Source organism: Asparagus officinalis, chromosome 3 (genome assembly GCF_001876935.1).
Source record: "Asparagus officinalis chromosome 3, Aspof.V1, whole genome shotgun sequence".
NCBI classification, from domain to species: domain Eukaryota; kingdom Viridiplantae; phylum Streptophyta; class Magnoliopsida; order Asparagales; family Asparagaceae; genus Asparagus; species Asparagus officinalis.
Window position 1 is genome coordinate 92020842 of NC_033796.1, and position 20572 is coordinate 92041413.

General features: G+C 41.8%; 1 protein-coding gene across 1 annotated transcript; it reads left to right on the forward strand.

Moving 5' to 3' along the window:
• LOC109834473 lies at positions 16426-18968 on the forward strand. Its single transcript, XM_020402495.1, has 2 exons — positions 16426-16977; positions 17852-18968. The coding sequence occupies exon 2, from the start codon at positions 17862-17864 to the stop codon at positions 18966-18968; it is 1107 nt and encodes a 368-aa protein (XP_020258084.1). The 5' UTR covers positions 16426-16977; positions 17852-17861.

Genomic DNA, 20572 nt, shown 5'->3' on the forward strand with positions numbered 1-20572 from the left:
CAACCCCGTATTCACTGGTATACGGATGTGAAGCTGTTCTTCCATTGGAGATTCAAATCCCGTCTCTTCAGATCGCTCTTTCAACCCAGATGACGACCGAAGAACAACATCAGAAACGCCTTGAAGAACTCGAGAGGCTCGATGAAAAGCGCCTGGAAACTCAACAGCATATTGAGTTTTACCAAGCTAGAATTTCTCAAGCCTTCGACAAAAAGGTTCGACAAAGGAGTTTCAAAGAAGGGGATTTGGTTCTAGCTGTAAGACGGCCTATGATCCTTAACTCCAAGAAGAAGGGTAAATTTGAACCCAAATGGGAGGGACCATTCGTGGTGGAGACAGTCTACTCGAGTGGCGCGTATCGCTTAGTCACCAAGGATGGTGACCGGCTTATGATGCCAATAAATGGCAAATTCCTGAAAAGATACTATCCTTAGTATCTTCAGGATAACCAATGCATCGGGAAGTTCCCGGAAGAATACCACATGGGGTATTCTTAGGGATAACCCAATCATTGTAGTATTGATGAATAAGAAATCCTTTATCAAAATTCTCTAACTCTTATGAGTTATTTTTGTGAGATGAGATCCAATCCTCTGATAGGTTAATCTTTCCTCACCAAACCATCCGCTGATCAAATTAAACGACAGTGGATCCACCAACATTTCCATCTGCCCGTCATTGGCATTTCTCAGACTCAACATGTTAGGTCCTAATCACCTAGCATTAAAGTCTTCCTTTGAGTGATAATACGAGTTGGCACTTTCTTTGCTACCTGTATTCCACTTTCTTTGCTTTCAGGTCAAACCTATAAAAGTTAGGACCAAAGCCAAATTCCTCTCTCGATTCCTTCCATGAACGAGAGGTCCACTTTCAATTCGAACAGTCAAACCTATAAAAGTTAGGATTGTTCCCGATCTCGCTTAGTCAAGCCTACAAATAGTTGAGACTAAGACTGAGTCACTCCTTTTCGAGAAACGAAAATCCACCTTTGTTCCCTTTTCCACCAAACCTTTAAAAGTTAGGGTTGAAATTGGGTTTTCTCCTCAATGAATGAGGGATTCTTTGGGTTCAAATGACCAATCCTATAAAAGTTAGGGTCGTTCGAACCTTTCCGATTCTCAGAGTGGAGATCCCACTCTTAGTTTCATCCTGCCGGATTCTGGGGGTGGAGATCCCACCTCGAGTTTCCTTTCCAGCTGTAGATAGAATATAAAATTCTTCCTCTTCAGCACCGGGAGATAGAATATAAAATTCTTCCTCTCCCATTTCCCAGTCTGTCTTTGCTCTTAGAAAAGACACAATTCTCAACTTCCAATCCGGGCACTTGGTGCACGGGGAATTTCATCCCGAAGCCTAAGAAGGGATAAGCCAGCGCCTAACACGCGTTGCCGGTTTAGTCTTTTACCGATTGAAGAAGACACCAGAATTCCAGTCTGGGGAATTTCATCCCGAAGCCTAAGAAGGGATGAGTCAGCGCCTAACACGCGTTGCCGGTTTAGTCTTTTACCGTGGTGAAGTCTATGTATTCAAAGTCATAGCATTAAGTCTAAGAAAAGCAATTCTCTTAGCACAACGTTGCATGTGGAACGGATCTAGACAATCCGCATGCTAGCCCGATTCAAACGGTAATCGGTAAAGGCATATTAAACCCGTTGAGGGCTGGGCATTTGCCAAAAATCCCGTAAATCTTGTCATTCAGAATAAACACAGAAAGATCACGAAAGAAGCAAATGCGGAGTCTCTATTAATAGATCGAGTCAAAAGAATACAATAAAAAGCTCGTCAGCCCGAAGGCAGTTGGCGGTTGAGAATATGAGACTTTAAACTAAAAAGTCTATCTACATAACTCCGCTCGAGTTCTGCCTGCAGATCAGCTCGAGCAGATTCTTCAGAACTGCTTAAAATCTCCGCGGCTTCACTCTTCAGCTTCATCAGTCTCTCCTGGGTGGATCCGAGCTCCTCGAGTGCCTGTTCACGAGAACGCTCTAGTCCAGCCAGGTCATCTGCAATAAGAGCAGCGGATTCCTCGGCACGCTTCAAAGCCTCTTTCAACTTAGTCACTTCCTCGCGGCTCGAGTCCAAAGAGCGGAGTAGCTCAGCTCTGTCCGTATCTTTCCTCGCCACATTAGCCATTAGCTGCGCAATGGAGCTCTCATGTGACTGAAGCCTGGGTTATCCTCTAGAATATTAAGTGCAATATTCTTCAAGGAACTTCCCGGTAAAGACACGAAAGAAGAAGCCCCGTTAGTCTCCAATTCCTTCAACTCTCGGATCTCTAACTCCAGAACAGCGAAATCGGCAATGAAGGAATCGGCCAATTCCGGGTATCCTTCTTCCCTCATCATCATCATGTGGCGAGAAAAGGAACGCCTGAACTGATCGAGACAGTATCCTCTATGAAGAAGTTTCTCGATCAGGCCGTTATAAAAGGCAGTGAAGAAGCCGAGGTCCGTACGAAAAATGTCTCTGTCAGGATCAGTATCGACCAAAAGGGCGCGGACACGCTCATATAGAGAGGATCGAGATCCTACAAGCAACAACATAGAAGTTCAGTAGATTATCGAATACGATAAGGAAATTCAAAGGCAAACTCTGAGCATACCAACGCCAACGGAGGTCCCCTCAGGCTGAGGTCCGACAGGCTCTGAGATAGCGGCAGAAGTGGTCATGGAGGGTATATCAACCCCTGCAGGCAGATTGCTCATACCACTCGGCAAGGGCGGGGAGACGCCACTTCTATGCAGACTTTCAGCCCCGGGAACTGTAGTAGTATCAGGCACAACGGCCGGTCCTATAGTTACACTCCTGTATTAGTCAAATGGAAATTTGGACAAATAAGGAGAATCGGGACAAAAAGATCGTATGCATACCTGCAATCCCACCGTCCTCAGATGCAGCGGGAATGCCAAGAGTCATAAGGGTATCGGCCCAAGCGGCTGGTCCTATAATTGTACTTCTTTATTAGTCAAAATGAAAATTTAGACAAATAAGGAGGATTGGGATGATAAGGTCATCTGCATACCTGTAGGTCCATCATCCGTAGGTATCTGGGGAATGCCAGGAGTCATAAGAGAATCAGTCCCGGTCGTCACCCGTAGGAAGGAGCTCTTCATCATCTGTGAGAAGAGATTTGGCATGCCCCTTTCCCCGCTTCTGAGCAACCTCAGCCCTGCGAGCAGCCATCATAGCAGCCCGGACCGAGTACTCAGACTGTAACTCTGAAAGGCTCCTCACACCTATGGATTCATAGGCGGAAAGGAACCACTTGCAACTAAGGAAAGTGGTCAGCGGCTTACGCCTATATGAAGGAAGAGCAAAATGGGCTCCAGTGCAGCCCACCATAGTCCACAGCCATGCTCGTACGCCATCAATCAGTCCTCCCTTAACTTGCAGACCACGGCTTGGATTCCCAACATATAGTTGGTCATAGCCGAACTGACGAGCAAAACGGCAGGGAAGGTAAGGCTCTATGTGGCATCGATTCTTCACCCGGAGAACAAGATACCCAACGCGGATGTTCACTAACCAGCGGAAACAACCAACGTCGAGAACAGTCCGGTCACTTCTAGGTTTCTCCTCGTCAATCAGCACGTCACCATAGCGACCCGAAAAGTGAGGAAAACACTTGAAGAACTCCCAGCTCTTACGGACTCGAAGCTCTCGTTGAACATCACTGAATTTGTTCCCGAGCCATCTGCTCTTCTCCAACAGCTGCATGAAAGGAACGGGGACATCAACAACGCTGGGCGCCGACATCAAGTCAGGACGGTGAAGGACAAGCCACGCCATCAGATATGCGTACGGAAGCTCGACCTTCGGACAAATAAGCTCAGTCGATGGTTCAGAACTCATCTGGGTAAAACTGCTGACTAGACACCTAAGCCCGCAATGGATGCCAGCAACCATCGCTGGGAGCAGGGAAAGTTCTCTCCCGTAAGCTAGCTGAACTGCAGGGAAGAGCACCTCGATAGGTAAAGCGTCTGAAGGCTGGTACGGAACAACACATTTCTTCAACCAGAGAGCAAGGTAGCCTGCTAGTAGAGTCCGGGGCCCAATGGACTTCTGCGCACGGCAGAGAAACGAACGAAACTTGGTTCCCGCAGGAAAAGCTCCCTCAGCACTGGCAATACGGCGGAGAAACGAACGAAACTTGGTTCCTGCAGGAAAAGCTCCCTCAGCACTGGCAATGGTGTAAGAACGAGCCTCAGCCTTCTCCACCAACTCGTTAATAGCGGTAGGGGTCAACACGTCTAATTCACGAATGGGCTCGCTGGAATTACCCTCCAAATTCTGGAACAAATAGCTAGCAAACTGCTTCAAGCTGACCTGCCTCTTCCTTTTCGCTTGAGGAGAAGTCTGGATCAAGGAAGTATAATAGTGACAAGTAAGATCCCAGAGAGTGTCATACATATCGGGAGTATCTTTCTTCATACACTCCAACTGCTGGTTCGAGGGAAAATACTCCTGATATGGACAATCCCCCATCGGAAGACCAGAAACCTGATGCATCTCATGCAAGGCCAACCCTAACTCGCCACCGCTGGTCAGGAAGGTGTTACTGTCAGGCATGTAGGTCTCTAGCAACGCCAAGAAATGGCGATAGCTGACCGGGATTCCGTACATGGTGGCTCGTATAGGTGCATACAATCCACTGCTCCTCAAATCCCTCTCCCAGCACGCTAAGACGAAACTAGTCATGCGTGCCCACCACCCCTTGGCTAGTGAGGAAGCCCAACCATAGCATCTATAATCTGGTGGAGGTAACCTTCTCCCCAGAAGAGCCAGACGATTACCCACGGTAGGAGCAGCTGCTGATACCTCGCCTGGGGGTGCAGTGTCAAGGCCCATAATCCCTGGTCGAAGACCACGAACATCATGATACCCGCTAGAACCAGGAGTCTTGTGATGAGAGGCATATCCACACTGAACTCGCTCAGCATCATCAGTAAGGTGCCAAGACATCTGTCGCTCCACGGCCTGTCCCTTCAAGTGACTGAAAGAATATTGACGCGGAATGGAGGGAATGTACAAGAGAGCTCCTTCGTCGAGAGTCAGCTAGTGTTCCTCGGTAAGGGTCAACGTAACAGGGTCCTCGACGTGATCTCCGAACAGGAAACTCGGCTTCTTTAAAGCCTGAGTAGAGGAAGAATCCGCAGTAAAGGTGGCATCCGTGATAAGCTGGCGCAAACAATGACGCCCTCCTTCCCGTATCAAATGACAAGATTCGTCTGAGCGATCTCTATCAAACCGAGGGAGTGGACTAACGGCCTGCCTGAGGGAAGCTGAAGAGAAGACCTCCCGGCTACAACCAGTATTGGCATGAGGAGGAAGGCTGCTCACAGGAAACTCTACTGCAATAAAGCACAAGGGTGGAGTCAGAAAATCCATCTCATAAGAAGAATGATAAGCTCATTCACGGAATAATTGGAGAGACGATTTCGAGTGTCCTACACCGGAAGAACGGTATGCATCATCACGTGAATAACGTGGTAACATACACCGACCTATAAGGTGTAGGACGACACAAAATCGCCCCAATATACCAGAAGACTTGAATTGGCCAAGCAAGACAAGTCTGAAACCTTAACCCCCGCGAAGGAGGGTGTCGGTTCTTCCTTCATGACCCGCAAAGAGGAGAACGACTCCTACGAGGTCGAGATCGGCGTGGAGACATTGAAAATCTGTAACGAAAAGCAGCAAGTCAGGCACAATCTAAAATATGAATACACGAAATTTAAAAAGGAAATTAAGAACTTTAATTAAAATCCTATGTATAAATAGGATTTCATAATTAAAGTCTAGTTAAACCTATAAATTTCGTGCAGACGAAACAATGATTGTCATTTTTCGCGGTGGATTTTGGTGAAATACCCAAAATACCCTTCGCGTTCAAGGCTAAATTCGGGTCAAGGACACGCTCGAGTTGGGTCATGGTCATCATATCTGATCATATAGCACCCCCCGATACCCCACAATTTTGGTCAATTTTACAAATAAACCCTTTTGTAGAATTTAGCCAATTTTACATATAGACCCCTTCACAAATTTCAATTTAACGTCCACATGCCCTTATCAAAACATTGGTTATTGGGTTGTGGTCTAAACTTTTGGAATTTCAGCCCTAAATTTCAGCCCTTTTGCAAATAAACCCCTCTACACTTTGTGGTTTGCTTTTTGCATAAAACCCCCCAAAGCTTTGTGCATCCACAACCCATCATCAAAGAGCCTATCTTTTAACTCATGAGAACAAAAAGTTGTGATCTTTGCATATGAATTCATAGCATACCCCCATCACAAACATAAAGCTATAATCTTTCTTGAAAAAGAGGAAAGTTTTGAAAGAAAACTTACCCAAATCAAGAGTTTGAACTTGGGGATGAAGGAGGAACCCTAGCTTGAAAGGAGAAAATTTCGGCCAAGGGGTGAACACAAAATCCGAATTTCAAAGAGAGGTTAAAGGGTTTTAGAGAGAAACAATGGAGTATGGATGAAAGGAAGAAGAAGGAGTTTGAGAGGGAATCTTTTTTTTGAATTTTGGAAAGAGGGGGAAACAAAAAAAGGGAAACAAACAAAAGAAAAAAAGAAAGGGGGGCAAAGGGTGTCTCGGCCCTAGAACCGAGACACCCTAGGGTGTCTCGGCCTTGGCCGAGACACCCTAAGGTGTCTCGGCCTTAGCCGAGACACCCAAGGTGTCTCGGCCAAGGGTTGAGACACCCACGGGTGTCTCGGGTCTCGTTTGGTCCCCGTACGCCTATATATATGCCCTGTTAGGCCCGAATTCGCCCGTTTTCGTCGATTATTGGATGTCTTGATAAAAATCGACACCAGTCAACATTCGATGCGCGAAACCCTAGGGTCAACGTCGGTCAACGCGCAACCCTAGGTCAACGCTAGTCAATGCGTTGCAACAAAAGTCAACGCTTGACGATTCAAAACCCTAAGGGTCAACGTCGGTCAACGTGTAACCCTAGGTCAACGCCAGTCAATGCGTTGCGACCAAATCAACGTTTGACGATTCGAAACCCTAGGGTTAATGCCGGTCAATGCGTAACCCTAGGTCAACGCCAGTCAACGCGTTGCGACCCAAGTCAACGTTTGACGATTCGAAACCCTAGGGTCAACGCCGATCAACGCGTAACCCTAGGTCAACAATAGTCAACGCGTTGCGACCAAAGTCAACGTTTGACGAGTCGAAATCCTAGGGTCAACGCCGGTCAACGTGTAACCCTAGGTCAACACCAGTCAACGCGTTGCGACCAAAGTCAACGTTTGACGATTCGAAACCCTAGGGTCAACGCCGGTCAACGCGTAACCCTAGGTCAACGCTAGTCAACGCGTTGCGACCAAAGTCAACGTTTGACGATCCAAAACCCTAGGGTCAACGCCGGTCAACGCGTAACCCTAGGTCAACGCCAGTCAACGCGTTGCGACAAAAAGTCAACACACGGTGATCCGAAACCCTAAGTCAACACAATGTGACGGAGGTAGTTCAAAGTCAACTCAATGACACGAGCCAAACTCAATTCATCAGCTGCAGACTCGAGACTCCGACAACGGCCAAGCGATAAACGCAGCGCCGGAAGAACTTCGGCTATTCGTCAAAGCATCGTTTAGGATAAAATCCACACATGCAGATGAATCAGTTTTAACAGTTGGTCCTGCAGCCCCAACAACCAAAGTCAACGTTTGACGATCCAAAACCTTAGGGTCAACGCCGATCAACGCGTAACCCTAGGTCAACGCCAGTCAACGCGTTGCAACCAAAGTCAACGTTTGACGATTCGAAACCCTAGGGTCAACGTCGGTCAACGCGTAACCCTAGGTCAACGCCAGTCAACACATTGCGACCAAAGTCAACATTTGACGATTCGAAACCCTAAGGTCAATGCCGGTCAACGCGTAACCCTAGGTCAACTCCAGTCAACGCGTTGCAACCAGAGTCAACATACTGTGATCCGAAACCCTAAGTCAACACAATGTGACGGAGGTAGTTCAAAGTCAACTCAATAACACGAGCCAAACTCAGTTCATCAGCTGGAGACTCGAGACTGCGACGACGGACAAGCGATAAACGTAGCGCCGGAAGAACTTCGGCTATTCGTCAAAGCATCGAATAGACCGAAAATCGAAGGAGCCAAGAGTTGAAGCTAACTACAGGTCCTTACGCCGGCTGAAGGCTAGACCAATCACATCCAAAGTATTCCAGCCTCTTCTATAAAAGAAACGAGTCCGGAACACTTTGGAGGGGGTATCTGTAGGCATCGAAAACTGCCTATAGGTCTCCACATCCACAGGAGTTCGATTGACGTCGATGAACGATTGAAGTGAATCGATGAACTACGTGAGCTGATAGGATTTCGGAACAACGAAGGCACGGGCCAATCGGGAACCCGGCGATGTTCACAAAAAGAACAATACCCTTCATGTCTCGATCACTCTACAGATAATCCAACCACCGGAACAGATCGAACTCTTCGTCAATCTTCCAACGCACTTGGAATCACTCAAATCCGAGTTCGGATGAAGAACTTACGGGGAAAACAATCGAATGCACCTCAACGGGTCTCCGGAATTCCAAAACACCCCCAGGGGTGTCTCAGAAATTCCGAGACACCCCAGGGGTGTCTCGAAAATTTCCGAGACACCCTAGGGGTGTCTCGGATTTCTAGAGACACCCTAGGGTGTCTAGGCACCCTAGGGGCTCCCCCTGCTGCAGTGAAGAGTGGTCGAGCGCTTCAACAGAGGAGAGGTCTTCATCAGACTCTTCATCACCCGTGTCCGTTCCTTAGTATTACCCTTCGCTGGTAATCCTAAGAAGAGCAAATATCTCGTTTTAGCCGAGATAGGCGCTTCAAGCTTCTAGATCTCCTCGCGGATCGACGAAGCTCTGTCCGATTTTTCCGGAATAGATCTGAGTGCCAGGTAGTCCACGGATATCAACGTCCCCATCACAGGCCAAAGACCCACGCAAGCAGAAGACCGATAAACGATCTCTGCGTTTGTTTTGACGAGAGTTGTAACTTTTTGTTTTCATTGTGTAAAGGTCTTATAAAAAGACAATCTTTTTGATTTCATTGTAACGACTAAAGTTGTAATGAATACAGCAATGAATACAACAATTTTCGACGCAAACACATGTGTCTTACTTTTTTTTAACCAAGAGAACTCATATGATGCAATATTCATTCTGAAAGAAAATATTCTCATTGCCTCCACATAAAGGGTGACAAATACGTAAGCTGTCACCCATCTCAGGATTCACTATGTAATTTATATGATTTTTTTGAGACTTGGGCCACAATATAAAAAATGAATATTAGAAAACCTTAGACTATCCTTTCCGAAATTATATTCTCAAAGTGCTATGGGATTCAAGTATGAAGTTCAAACTTTAAAAAATGAAGGACCATGTATCTAAAAAGCTTCACGCTTCAAGAATAAAATTTTGATACATGGGACAGAGTCAAAAGAAACGAATTCTAGAAACCGTTTAAGCGTTGTGTCAAAATAAATCAGGAAAAAATGGTTCCTAACTTATAAAATAAATTTAGAAATCCTCAAAATTTTATTCCCAAAGTGCCATGGGAGTTCAAGTATGAAGTACAAACTTCAAAACGGAGGACCATGAACCTCAAAAGTTTTATGCTTTGAGAATAAAATTTTTGAAACAAATGCGGTTTCAGCTCATAAAATAAGTTTAGAAACCCTAGGCTATTCCTCTATTTTAAAATTTTATTCTCAATGTGCCATGGGGTTCAAACTTTAAAACAAAAGACCATGTACCTCAAAAGCATCATGATGAGAGTATAAAATTTATGCACATAGGCCACAAATGAAGGAAAACGTATTTTAGAGATTTTTAAGCTGTGTCCCCTAATCAAGAAACAAACAAGGTCTCCTTTCACAAAATAAGCTTTAGAAACCACGCTCAAATAAATTGGCTTATTCAGAAAATGACTTGTTCTTTGGGAGATCTAACTTTATTTTAAGATTTTACTCTCATCATCTTTATTATTTTATATTTCATCATGTCGTATTTCACTCATTTTCTTTTATATTTTTAACTATCACTTATGTATTTATTTTAATTTTACCCGCTTTTCTTTTTTTAGATGTCTCATTCAACTAGTGTTTCGGTTGGGGAAGTCAACTAGCTGAAGAGGTTGAGTCCCTTAAATCTTTGGTTATTGATGATTCCCTTATGATTTCTTATTTTTATGAAGATGAACCAATTGACTTAAAAGTTAGAAAGGCATGCTCCAATGACATGTGCCTCTTCGGTCGTTATAAATTATTAGAAAGCACATTAGTTATCTAGAGAGAACTTCCAATTCAACTGGAGATATGATTGCATACTTTTAATGGGGACAGATTCCAAAAGGCATACATACAGCCTTTGTTTCTACTCTCGCTCTCAATCCTTGGATCTAGACTTTTCCTTCAGGCTCGTTGACATGTTTTGAGGTTGGCCTTATTGATCAAAATGTAGGATGGGAGGTTAAAAGGGAAAACAAATCTCTCATGATTAAGAGATATAACGATTGTTGCCTATATCTATTGTTGAAATACACTAATGCCTTAAATAAATTTAACATCTATGGTGTTGTGCTTTCACCTCTTGGTCTTACCAATTGACTTTCAACTTCTACAATCTTTTTTGGAGTGTTTGGATAAAGATCATAATGTCTTTGCTACAAAATGTGAAGATCTTTCTATCAATTTATGTGATATGGAGAGAATTGGGGGGTCTTCTAATTCAAGGTCAATTATATGATGAATATGTGCCCACAAATGAGGAGCCTGAAGATCTTGAGGTAAAGCATGGGCAATCTATCAAGGTACTACTAAATTGCTATCTATATCTTAGAGATATTAGTCTTGTAGACAATATTTCTTTAAAAATGTGGCTAGAGCTTTTCTTTCATGGGAAACATCATCTAAGCAAATCTAAGGGAAGACATTAGGGCATTTGATAGTATTCAAACTTTTGGGAAGAACACACTATTTGCAACTTTCCTAACCCTATGGTTATATAAATTTGTAGTTCCCTATAATGTAACCTATATCAAACCCGAGGTATTCATTGCAGCTGTAAGAATGACCGACAGTAGATAACCTTATTTCCTGGCCATTCTAGGCATCTACACTCTTTATCGAGAGATGAACTATTAGGCTACTTATCACTTGGCAGTGTCTTGCATTTGGCATTACTTAATTATATGGATTTCTCAGTATTTTCCTAATCTATATGATCAAGTATCTAAAGATAAAATTGAGATGCAATTCCCTTCCTTGAATCATCATAGATTTTGGATGTTCCATTCTAGGTACATATTTTAAGAGTACAAACTTTAGGATCCCCTTCTTCTGCTGAAGAGACCATATAACTCTTACATTCTTCCAACCTCACTTTCCTCATGGTTATATCTAAGTAGAAGATGTCAAGCTCTTATTCTTCATTTTCTTTCAATTTGTTGAGGTTTTCTTCCTCTCAGGATGGAAAAGAGACTCTTTATTGGACCATACAATCATCATATATTTGCTCGTCAATTTGGTAATGACTAAGGAGTTCCTGATTCTAGCTTGTCATGCACACGTATTGAATCAAACTTTGGCAAGAAGTATTGCTACTGGAGATTCTTCTTTCAATTGGGGACTGGCAAGCGTCTCATTATTCCTTCTGATAGTCAAATAGCGAAGACTCTTCATGGTTACGTTATTTGGTATCAAAAGGGATACCATTCTTTATCGAAGAAGTAAAGAGGTTATATATTCTTTGTGCTGAATAAAATGATGTATAATTTAAATTTTTAATTAATTTTTGATATAAGTCAAACACCATAACTAAATTTTTTTATGGCCATCATCATCGGAGGAGTCAGCAAGGCTTACTCCAAATAACAAACAAAAAAATATCTTGTCAGTGAGCCTAAGAAAAAAACAATGAGTTTCTTTTGATTTAGTGTCGAAATACAATCGAGCAACTTCTATTTCACAAGTGAGAATGAAGGCACTAATGCTAATAAGGTGGTCGTAGATTAAGAAGGTGGTAAAGATCACATTCTACCTGGTCTAATTCTACCTCAAGAGCCACAATTACTAGACAAGGTAATGTTAAGAGGAAATAGCTTGTCTATTAATCAATTACATACATACATAGCCATCTTATGATATTTTTAATCATTGTAATATATGATATATCTTCTTTATATGAGGTCTAATATATATTCATCCTTAATATGTATCGGTTCAATATTTTCGATGACTAGCACCATGATAGTTCATATATACAACTAGGTTTTTTTTATAAGCACACTTACAAGAATGTTTATATGTATATATAGTTTTTTCACTCACATGATAACATGTGCCCTCTACCAAAGAGTCTTGATATTATCAAAGATAACTGAAAACCTAATTCTTTTAGCAACTCTTATGATGAAGATGAGAATTAATCTAAAACTGATGATAGACCTTCAAGTCATGAGGATCTATCATAACAAGCACTCAAAGTCAAGAGAACCAAGTAATAGTTGTCCCCTAGTGAACAATGTGGCAAGTGGAAGTACTGATTCAGTTGAGCAAACTACTCAAGTCTTTTTGGAGGAACCCAAAGATCAAATTTTATTGGTTATATATCCATCCCCTAGAGTTGAGCATCTCCTAATGCATAGAATCTATCATATTAAGAACATTTACTAGATTTCAGAATTACAGCATCAAGGCTGCTCAATTCAAGTACCTTTAATGATGGTTAATGAAAAACAATCTGACGAGGCTGCCTTGACACCTATAATTGTCGATGCTGGTGATGATACAAGTGATGAACGACCGATTGACCCTTCTATGAGCTCAGTTGCAAATATGCTACTACATATTTGCGTGATAGAATTTTGTAAACAGAAACCCTTGGGTCCTTTTGAGCAAGACATTGAGAAATTTAACAAACTAATAGAAAATAAAATTGCTTTATGTGCAGCACTTCATAACTTCGGGAGCAACTTGAGGAAAGAATTTGGGGAAATCATTATAGTTGACACAAAGTATCATGCACTTAAACAATAGTTGATTTCTAAGCTTAAAAATAGTGATATGGTATCTTCTCTAGAAGTTTCAAAATCGTTGGTAAGTCCTGTCTCTTATGTAGAAAAAATCTTGCCTACTTACAAAGTGGATCTTAGTCATAATCAGTCATGCTAGGACGATTTGAATCAAAAGATTTTAAAGTGGAGAAGAAAAGTTCAGAAGTTAGAGAAGAAGATTGAGTTGGCTGAAACTAAAGTAAAAACAATCAAACGCAGGGGAAGCATATTTGAAGAAGGCCTTATAGGTAAAAAATGAAAGTTTTATGCAATTGATTCGTAGGGGCACAACAAAGACCTTCTAACATACAACATCTCAAACCTAAGTACAAAGCATGTTTGACCACCTTTAGAACTCTACTAACCTATATGCATTTTTTTAATTTATCAGATAGACCTTATTTATTTATATATGAGATTAGAAATTTTATTCCATAGCGAATAGATATTTTAGTACAAATGAACGCTTCAAGATTTCGTACTTGCATTGGTTACAATCACCTCTCAATAAAGATGAAATCATCACTGAATACATAAGAGAAACTTTTTTTATCCCACTAAACATCGATGAATAAGCTTGTGGAGCATCAAACTTACTCATAGCTTACTAACTTAGAGTCTAGAGGTTATTGAAGGTTTTTTATGAGATGATGCAAGAGAACTGATACCAATTTGTATTTTATGTCTGCCCTAGGCTGCACATATGTCCGCACTTATTTCTACAGTAACTTTGTCTAGAAAACCACTTCTGGTTTGAAATGATTGATTGGATTTCAACCCTAGTTTTGTTTAAAAGTAAACTTATTTGAACTGAACTTCTCTATAAAAAGTTATCATTAAAATACCAAAGGATGAACATAAAATATATTTTTCCAAGTGTAGAAAGAGAAAAAAAATATTTTTCTTACCTTGTCTAGACCATGTCTACCTAATAAGCTTACTCATAGTTTATCCTCTTAGAGTTTAAAGTTGCTTTTACTTTATATTCATAAAAGCTTAGAGTTTCTCTCAGTTTATATTCTTAAAAGTTGGAGTATCTTAAAGTTTATACTCATAAAAGTTTCGAGGATCTTACAGTTTATACTCATGAAAGTTTAGAGTGTTATGCCTCTTATAGGCATATATCATTTTAGAAATTTTACATTTATTAGGGGACGTGAGTACTCACCATTGGGTGAAAATATTTTATAAGCCCCATTAGACTAAAACCTCTTGCACTAATATAGGGTCTTCCCATTTTGGTTCAAACTTACTTTTTGTTCACCTTATAATGATCAAGCCAGGAACTATCAACAGCTGGGATGACATGGAGAGCATGTTTCTCACCAATTTCTTCAATGATAACACTAAGGTGTCAATCGGAATGTTGTTTGTTAAGAAGGAAAAGGACCAAGAATCGGTTGAGAATTTCGTTAAGGGTCTCCGGAATAAGGCAATGAACTGTCGAGATCCGATCACGAAGGAATTCATCCTCCAAACGTGTCACAACAATCTTTCTTTGGACCTGCTGGAAGCTATGGGTGTAGCACCATTCAAGACTTGGAAAGAGTTGAAGGTGCGAGGGGAGCAAGCCGAACGATTCATTAAAAGGAAGAAGGCCGAAAGAGGTCATCTAACGGCTAATGCCCCAAAGCAGAACTTCATTCCTCATGGTAAAGGGAAGGCGTAAGCAAATGCGGTGGATGTCAACCAGACCTTCCAGCTACAATCGCAATAGCAACAACAGCCACAACAACATGCACCAAAGCAGCAATCACCTCAGTGACAGCAACGACCTCAAAGGCAATAGAAGGCTTCTGAGCCAAAATTCCCGAAGGAATACTCCTTCAAGGAAGATGAGGTCCCCGGTATCTTCAAGTATCTATTAGAGAATAGAAAGATACGGCTACCCCCAATCACCGATCACGGAGGAGCTAAGAAGACTACGAATCCACGGTATTACACATTCCACAGAGCAGTTCATCATTCTACCAAGACGTGCTACGCTCTCAAAGACGAAATTCAAGCCTTAATTGACGTCAGGATTATCTCTGCAATGAAACCCAAAGAAAATAAAGTAGGTGCAAACACAGTAAGCATTAGTTTCGGCTCTATTCCCCTCATGTGGTTTCAACCAGATTCTGTGACAAAGGTAGGGATGAGGATGGTTAATGAAGATCCTCACGGACAATGCCAGAAAGGATTAGTACCACACACGACTCCCAACGACGAAATTCTTTGGGTTCATCCTGATCTACTTCAAGATGAGCAATGGACAGGATCCTCCTCCAAGAAGAAATCCAAGTCCAAAGGCAATGGGAAATCTTGTCGTGCCACTATAGCTATTCCGAAGGAAAATAACGAAGGAATCCCTGCCTTTCCACCTTCCGATGATGAGCATGAAGCTTTTGCTACTAGCGAAGAACCGGCTTTTACCACTAGAAGTGGAAACGAATATCGGTTCGACTATTCTAAAATGGCCGATCAGCTAGCTAAACAGGGAGTGGTTACGACCACCCCCAATCTTTCTGAAGTAACTTCTCAACAGCAGTCAACCCCTATAAAAAAGAAAACTATAGCCAAGCAAAGAGATAAAGAGCCCCGCATCAAGAGGTTTAGAATCCGAAGCAGTCTCGATTCAATCGTCTGATTAGAGGAGATAAACCAGGGAATTCGAACACTCCATACGAGTTATTACATCTTTTCAAAAGCACCAGAGAGGCATTCGCCATCACTCCTGAATAGCTAACCCAAATAGTTTAATAAGCTTTTTAACCAAGTAGAAAGAAGAATTTGAAGCTAAGATGGAGTTGGCTATGTAGCAAATAAGAGAGTTACAGGCTCAAAGGCTTCAACTACCAGAGTGCAGTCATCACGTTGAGTCTAGTCGTCAAACTATACCTATCACGCCCGTCCGAAATGGAGCAGATGATAGCAATCCAAGCATGGATGAAGTCATCAAGATTGAAACATCCTTCAATAACACTGGGGGTGGTTCAATTACACCCCCCCCGTGATACCAAGGGTTTCCCGATTACTTCTTCTCAACATTGCTCAATGAGAGATGAAGGTAAGGACAAGAAGCAGAAGGATGGATGGTCAGTCATCACCTCCGCTAAACACTTTCTAAAAAGAAAGAGGGCTGAGAGTAACCAACTAACAGCACCTGTGGCTACTATTGATCAAACATTACAACAGCAATCGCCACAAACCCAGCGGTACCCTTTCAAAGATCATGAAGCTCCAGCCATACTCAAGTACCTCCTGAACCATAACAAAATCAAGCTGTCACCTATTAAAAATCAGAAGGAAGCCAACAGAAGTTCATACCTAAAATACTATGCGTACCACAGGAGGATTGATAACATGAATATTATCTATATTTTGACTATGTTTCACCTACGGATTCATTGTTATTTGATGTATTTCCTTACATTTTGGCCATGTTAAGCTCCCTAGTTCTTGTTTACTGCTCTATTTATATATTGTGTAGGAATTACTGGAGCTTAGCACGGATTCGGAGTCAAGAAGGAGTCAAGGAATGCATGAAAAGTGGCTACACGTTCACCCAGTGTTAAACAACACAGGCGTGTTGGTTATAGAAGATAAGCCCAGAAAGCAGAGTGAAACAGAATTAAACACGGCCTGGTCATGTCGATCTGCACAGCCGTGTTGGATGACAGCAGTCAGTTATCTTGCGATCTGGAGCATTATTTGAACTTATCTTTCAACACGTCTTTGCAAGAGGATAAAAAGGAGACGTCCTGAAGCATCAGGGAGGACCTGGAAGCTAGAGATCTGGATTTTTCTTTCTTCTTCTTCTCTTCTTCTCTCTATAAAAACTCTTAGATTAGGTTTTTCTTTTGCATTGGGAATCTGCTGTTTGTGGAGAATTGTGTGCAACTTCGACACTACGGTTTATCTTTCTGATCTATCTCAATTTTTAGTTTATGATTATGATCTTATATATTGTTATCATGTTTTCTATTTCAATTATGTGTGAGTAATTGTCTTATCTGGGATTGAACAAGGTTCGGCTGTGGTTATGAATTAATGAACTGATTGTTGTTGTTTTTGATCGTTCGATTTGTATTATTCAACTGCTAGTATCTAATTGCCTAGGGTTAATTCAATTGGCCACTGATTTAATTCTTTTAGGATGTTGATTTGAACTGAAAGGTTAGATTGACGCCGGAAAATAGTAATTGAACAAGAATTAATTGATCACGAAAGTAGGTTAATTATTCTTGAGAACATGAGAGATTAACAAGAACTTTAATTTGGTTTAACACTATGAAAATAGGTTGTTAGGCTGAATTAAGCACGACTTTTAGTCGTCGAAAGAGACTAATAGTTATCATAGGTTAGTCGTTCTTAATGCATTGAGAGATTCGATAGCAATTGATTAGTTTATTGATTCGAACCAGAGTTGAAACCGAAGTTCAATCCTAGATCCTTTTAATTGAGTGAATTCATCGTTGATACTAGCTAGCGTGTTCGTTATTGATAATCAAAAATCATACTTTTTAACACGATTGGTTTAGATAGTTACAAAACAGTGAAAATTAGTAATTAACAACGAAGTCCCTGAGGATACGACCTTGCATCACTATAACGATATCCGTGCACTTGCGGATTTGAGTGAACAAGTTTTTGGCGCCGTTGCCGGGGACTTCAGTATTGTTAATATTGACTTTTTCATTGTTTGACTAGACTAGACATTTTCTTTCATTTATTTTGTTTTTATTTTTCCTCTCTTTTCGTTTGACTTATTCTTTTTTTTAGTGCAGGCACCCTTGTATGCCCAGATCCTTACGACTTGGAGAACCAATCGAGTGTGATCCCGAGATTGAAAGGACCTTGCGTCATATTAGGAAGAAGGCACGAGAAACAAAGGATAATTTGAAAAGCAAAAACACCATGGGAGACCAAGAAAACCAAGGCAATCAAGACCGATCCTTGAAGGAGTTTGCATCACCAACCACCCATAGCTCCCAATCTAGCATCTTGAAGCCTAATGTTGCTGCCAACAATTTCGAACTCAAGCCCTCACTCCTCTCCATAGTTCAGCAAAACCAATTTGGAGGCACTCCAACCGAAGACCCAAACCTCCACATCTCAATCTTTCTGGAGTATTGTGACACATTGAAGATGAATGGAGTGTCGGATGATGCAATCAAGCTAAGGTTGTTTCCCTTCTCACTAAGAGACAAGGCAAGGGCTTGGCTGCAATCACTTCCACCGGGCTCCATCACTACATGGGACCAACTCTCAGAAGCGTTCCTTGCTAAGTACTTCCCTCCGAGCAAAACAGCCCAATTGAGAAATCAGATAACAACCTTCACTCAAAAAGAAGGGGAGTCATTGTATGATGCATGGGAGAGGTACAAGGATCTTCTAAGGATGTGTCCACATCACGGGTTGGAGGATTGGCTCATAATTCACACTTTCTACAACGGTCTTCTCTACAACACAAGGATGACCGTGGATGCTGCAGCGGGTGGTGCATTGATGAACAAAAGTGTACGAGATGCAAAACAACTCATAGAGGATATGGCACAGAATCATTTCCAGTGGTCAGGTGAGCGCTCTTTACCCAAAAAGAGCGGGAGGTATGATGTAGATGCATTAGACCACATTGCTTCTAGAGTAGATGCTTTATTTCAAAAATTTGACAAGATGAGCATGAATTCAGTAGCATCTAACTCTACTAACTGTGAAATATGTGGTATCATTGGACATTCTGCTGTGGAATGTCAGATTGGAAACTCCCCTTCCCCTGATGCACCATTATCTGAACATGTTAATTATATGAATAATTTTAATCAGAAAGGGGACCCTTTTCTAATACATACAACCCGGGGTGGAGAAATCATCCTAATTTATCCTATAAAAATCCACCCCTGAACCCGATTCCTCACTCAAATTTTCGACCTCAAGGTTTTCAGGCCCCGAGACTCCCTTACCCCAATCCCCAAAAGTCTAACTTAGAGAGCTTGATGGAGAATTTTGTGTCATCCCAGAATAAACAGAATGAAGAATTTAGAAATCAGAATAGAATCATGAGCGATGCCATCAAGAACCTAACTTCCAAGGTTGACTCTTTAGCCACCCACAATAAAATGTTAGAGAATCAGATCACTCAAGTGGCCCAACAATCTAGCTCTTCTTCCAGACCTTTCGGGATGTTTCCTGGGCAACCTAAAACTAACCCAAAGGGATCTATCAATGCCATCACACTTAGGAGTGGAAAGGAGTTAGAGGGACCAATGATAAGGAATGACCATAAGGATGTGGTTGATGAGAGTAAGAGGTTAGTGTCAAGTGAGAAAGAGCACAGTAGTGAGAAAGTTGAGAGATATGTAGCACCTGCACCTTATAAGCCTCCACTACCCTTCCCTCAAAGGCAAGTTAAAGCTAAGTTAGAACAACAGTTTGGGAAATTCATAGAAATCCTTAAAAAATTGCATATTAACATCCCATTTGTTGAAGCCATTTCCCAAATGCCATCCTATGCCAAATTCTTAAAGGAGATTCTATCAAATAAGAGGCGATTAGAGGAATATGAGACTGTAGCCTTGACCCAAGAGTGTAGTGACATCATACAAAATAAGCTACTACGTAAGCTTAAAGATCTTGGCTCATTTTCAATCCCTTGCACAATTGGTGATATGTCAATTAATCATGCTCTATGTGATCTCGGTGCTAGTGTTAGTCTTATGCCATTGTCTATATGTAACAAGTTGCAGATGGGAGACTTGAAGCCCACTACTATCTCCCTCCAATTGGCGGATCGATCGGTTAAACGTCCGGTAGGTATATTAGAGGATGTACCCATCCAGGTTGGTAAATTCTTTATTCCAGTTGATTTTGTTATTCTTGAAATGGAGGAGGATTCTCAAATCCCCATTATATTGGGAAGGCCTTTCCTTGCTACTGCTGGAGCGATAATCGATGTGAAGAATGGAAAGCTCTCTCTCAATATAGGGGATGAAAAGGTGAATTTTGATTTGTTTTCTGCTATGAAGTTTCCACTAATTGATGATACTTGCTGCAGGATTGATACGATTGATATGGTGCTTAGAGAAGACTTTATTAAATGCATATCAAGTGATTCACTGGAGAAATGCTTAGTAGAGAATGAGGCACCAGTTGACGATGATCAGGAAGTATCCTCCTATGTTACAATGCTTGATGGAAGTCCAACCTGCACCAAAATCACCTACAGCAAAGGACCTGATGCAGTGACCGAAACTGAAAAAGATTTGAATGTCCAGGTTGTGTCCATGGACACGGCCGTGTCAGACAGCAGCAGAAACAGCCCAGAACAGGTTTGTGAAAGAAAAACTGCACCTAAGGTAGAACTAAAACCACTCCCCTCCTCGCTCAGGTATGAATTCTTGGACACCAATGGTGAATACCCTGTAATTGTTAATGCTGATTTAAGTCACCAGGAAGTTGAGAAATTGCTTAAGGTTCTAAGGTTGCATAGGGATGCGATAGGTTATTCC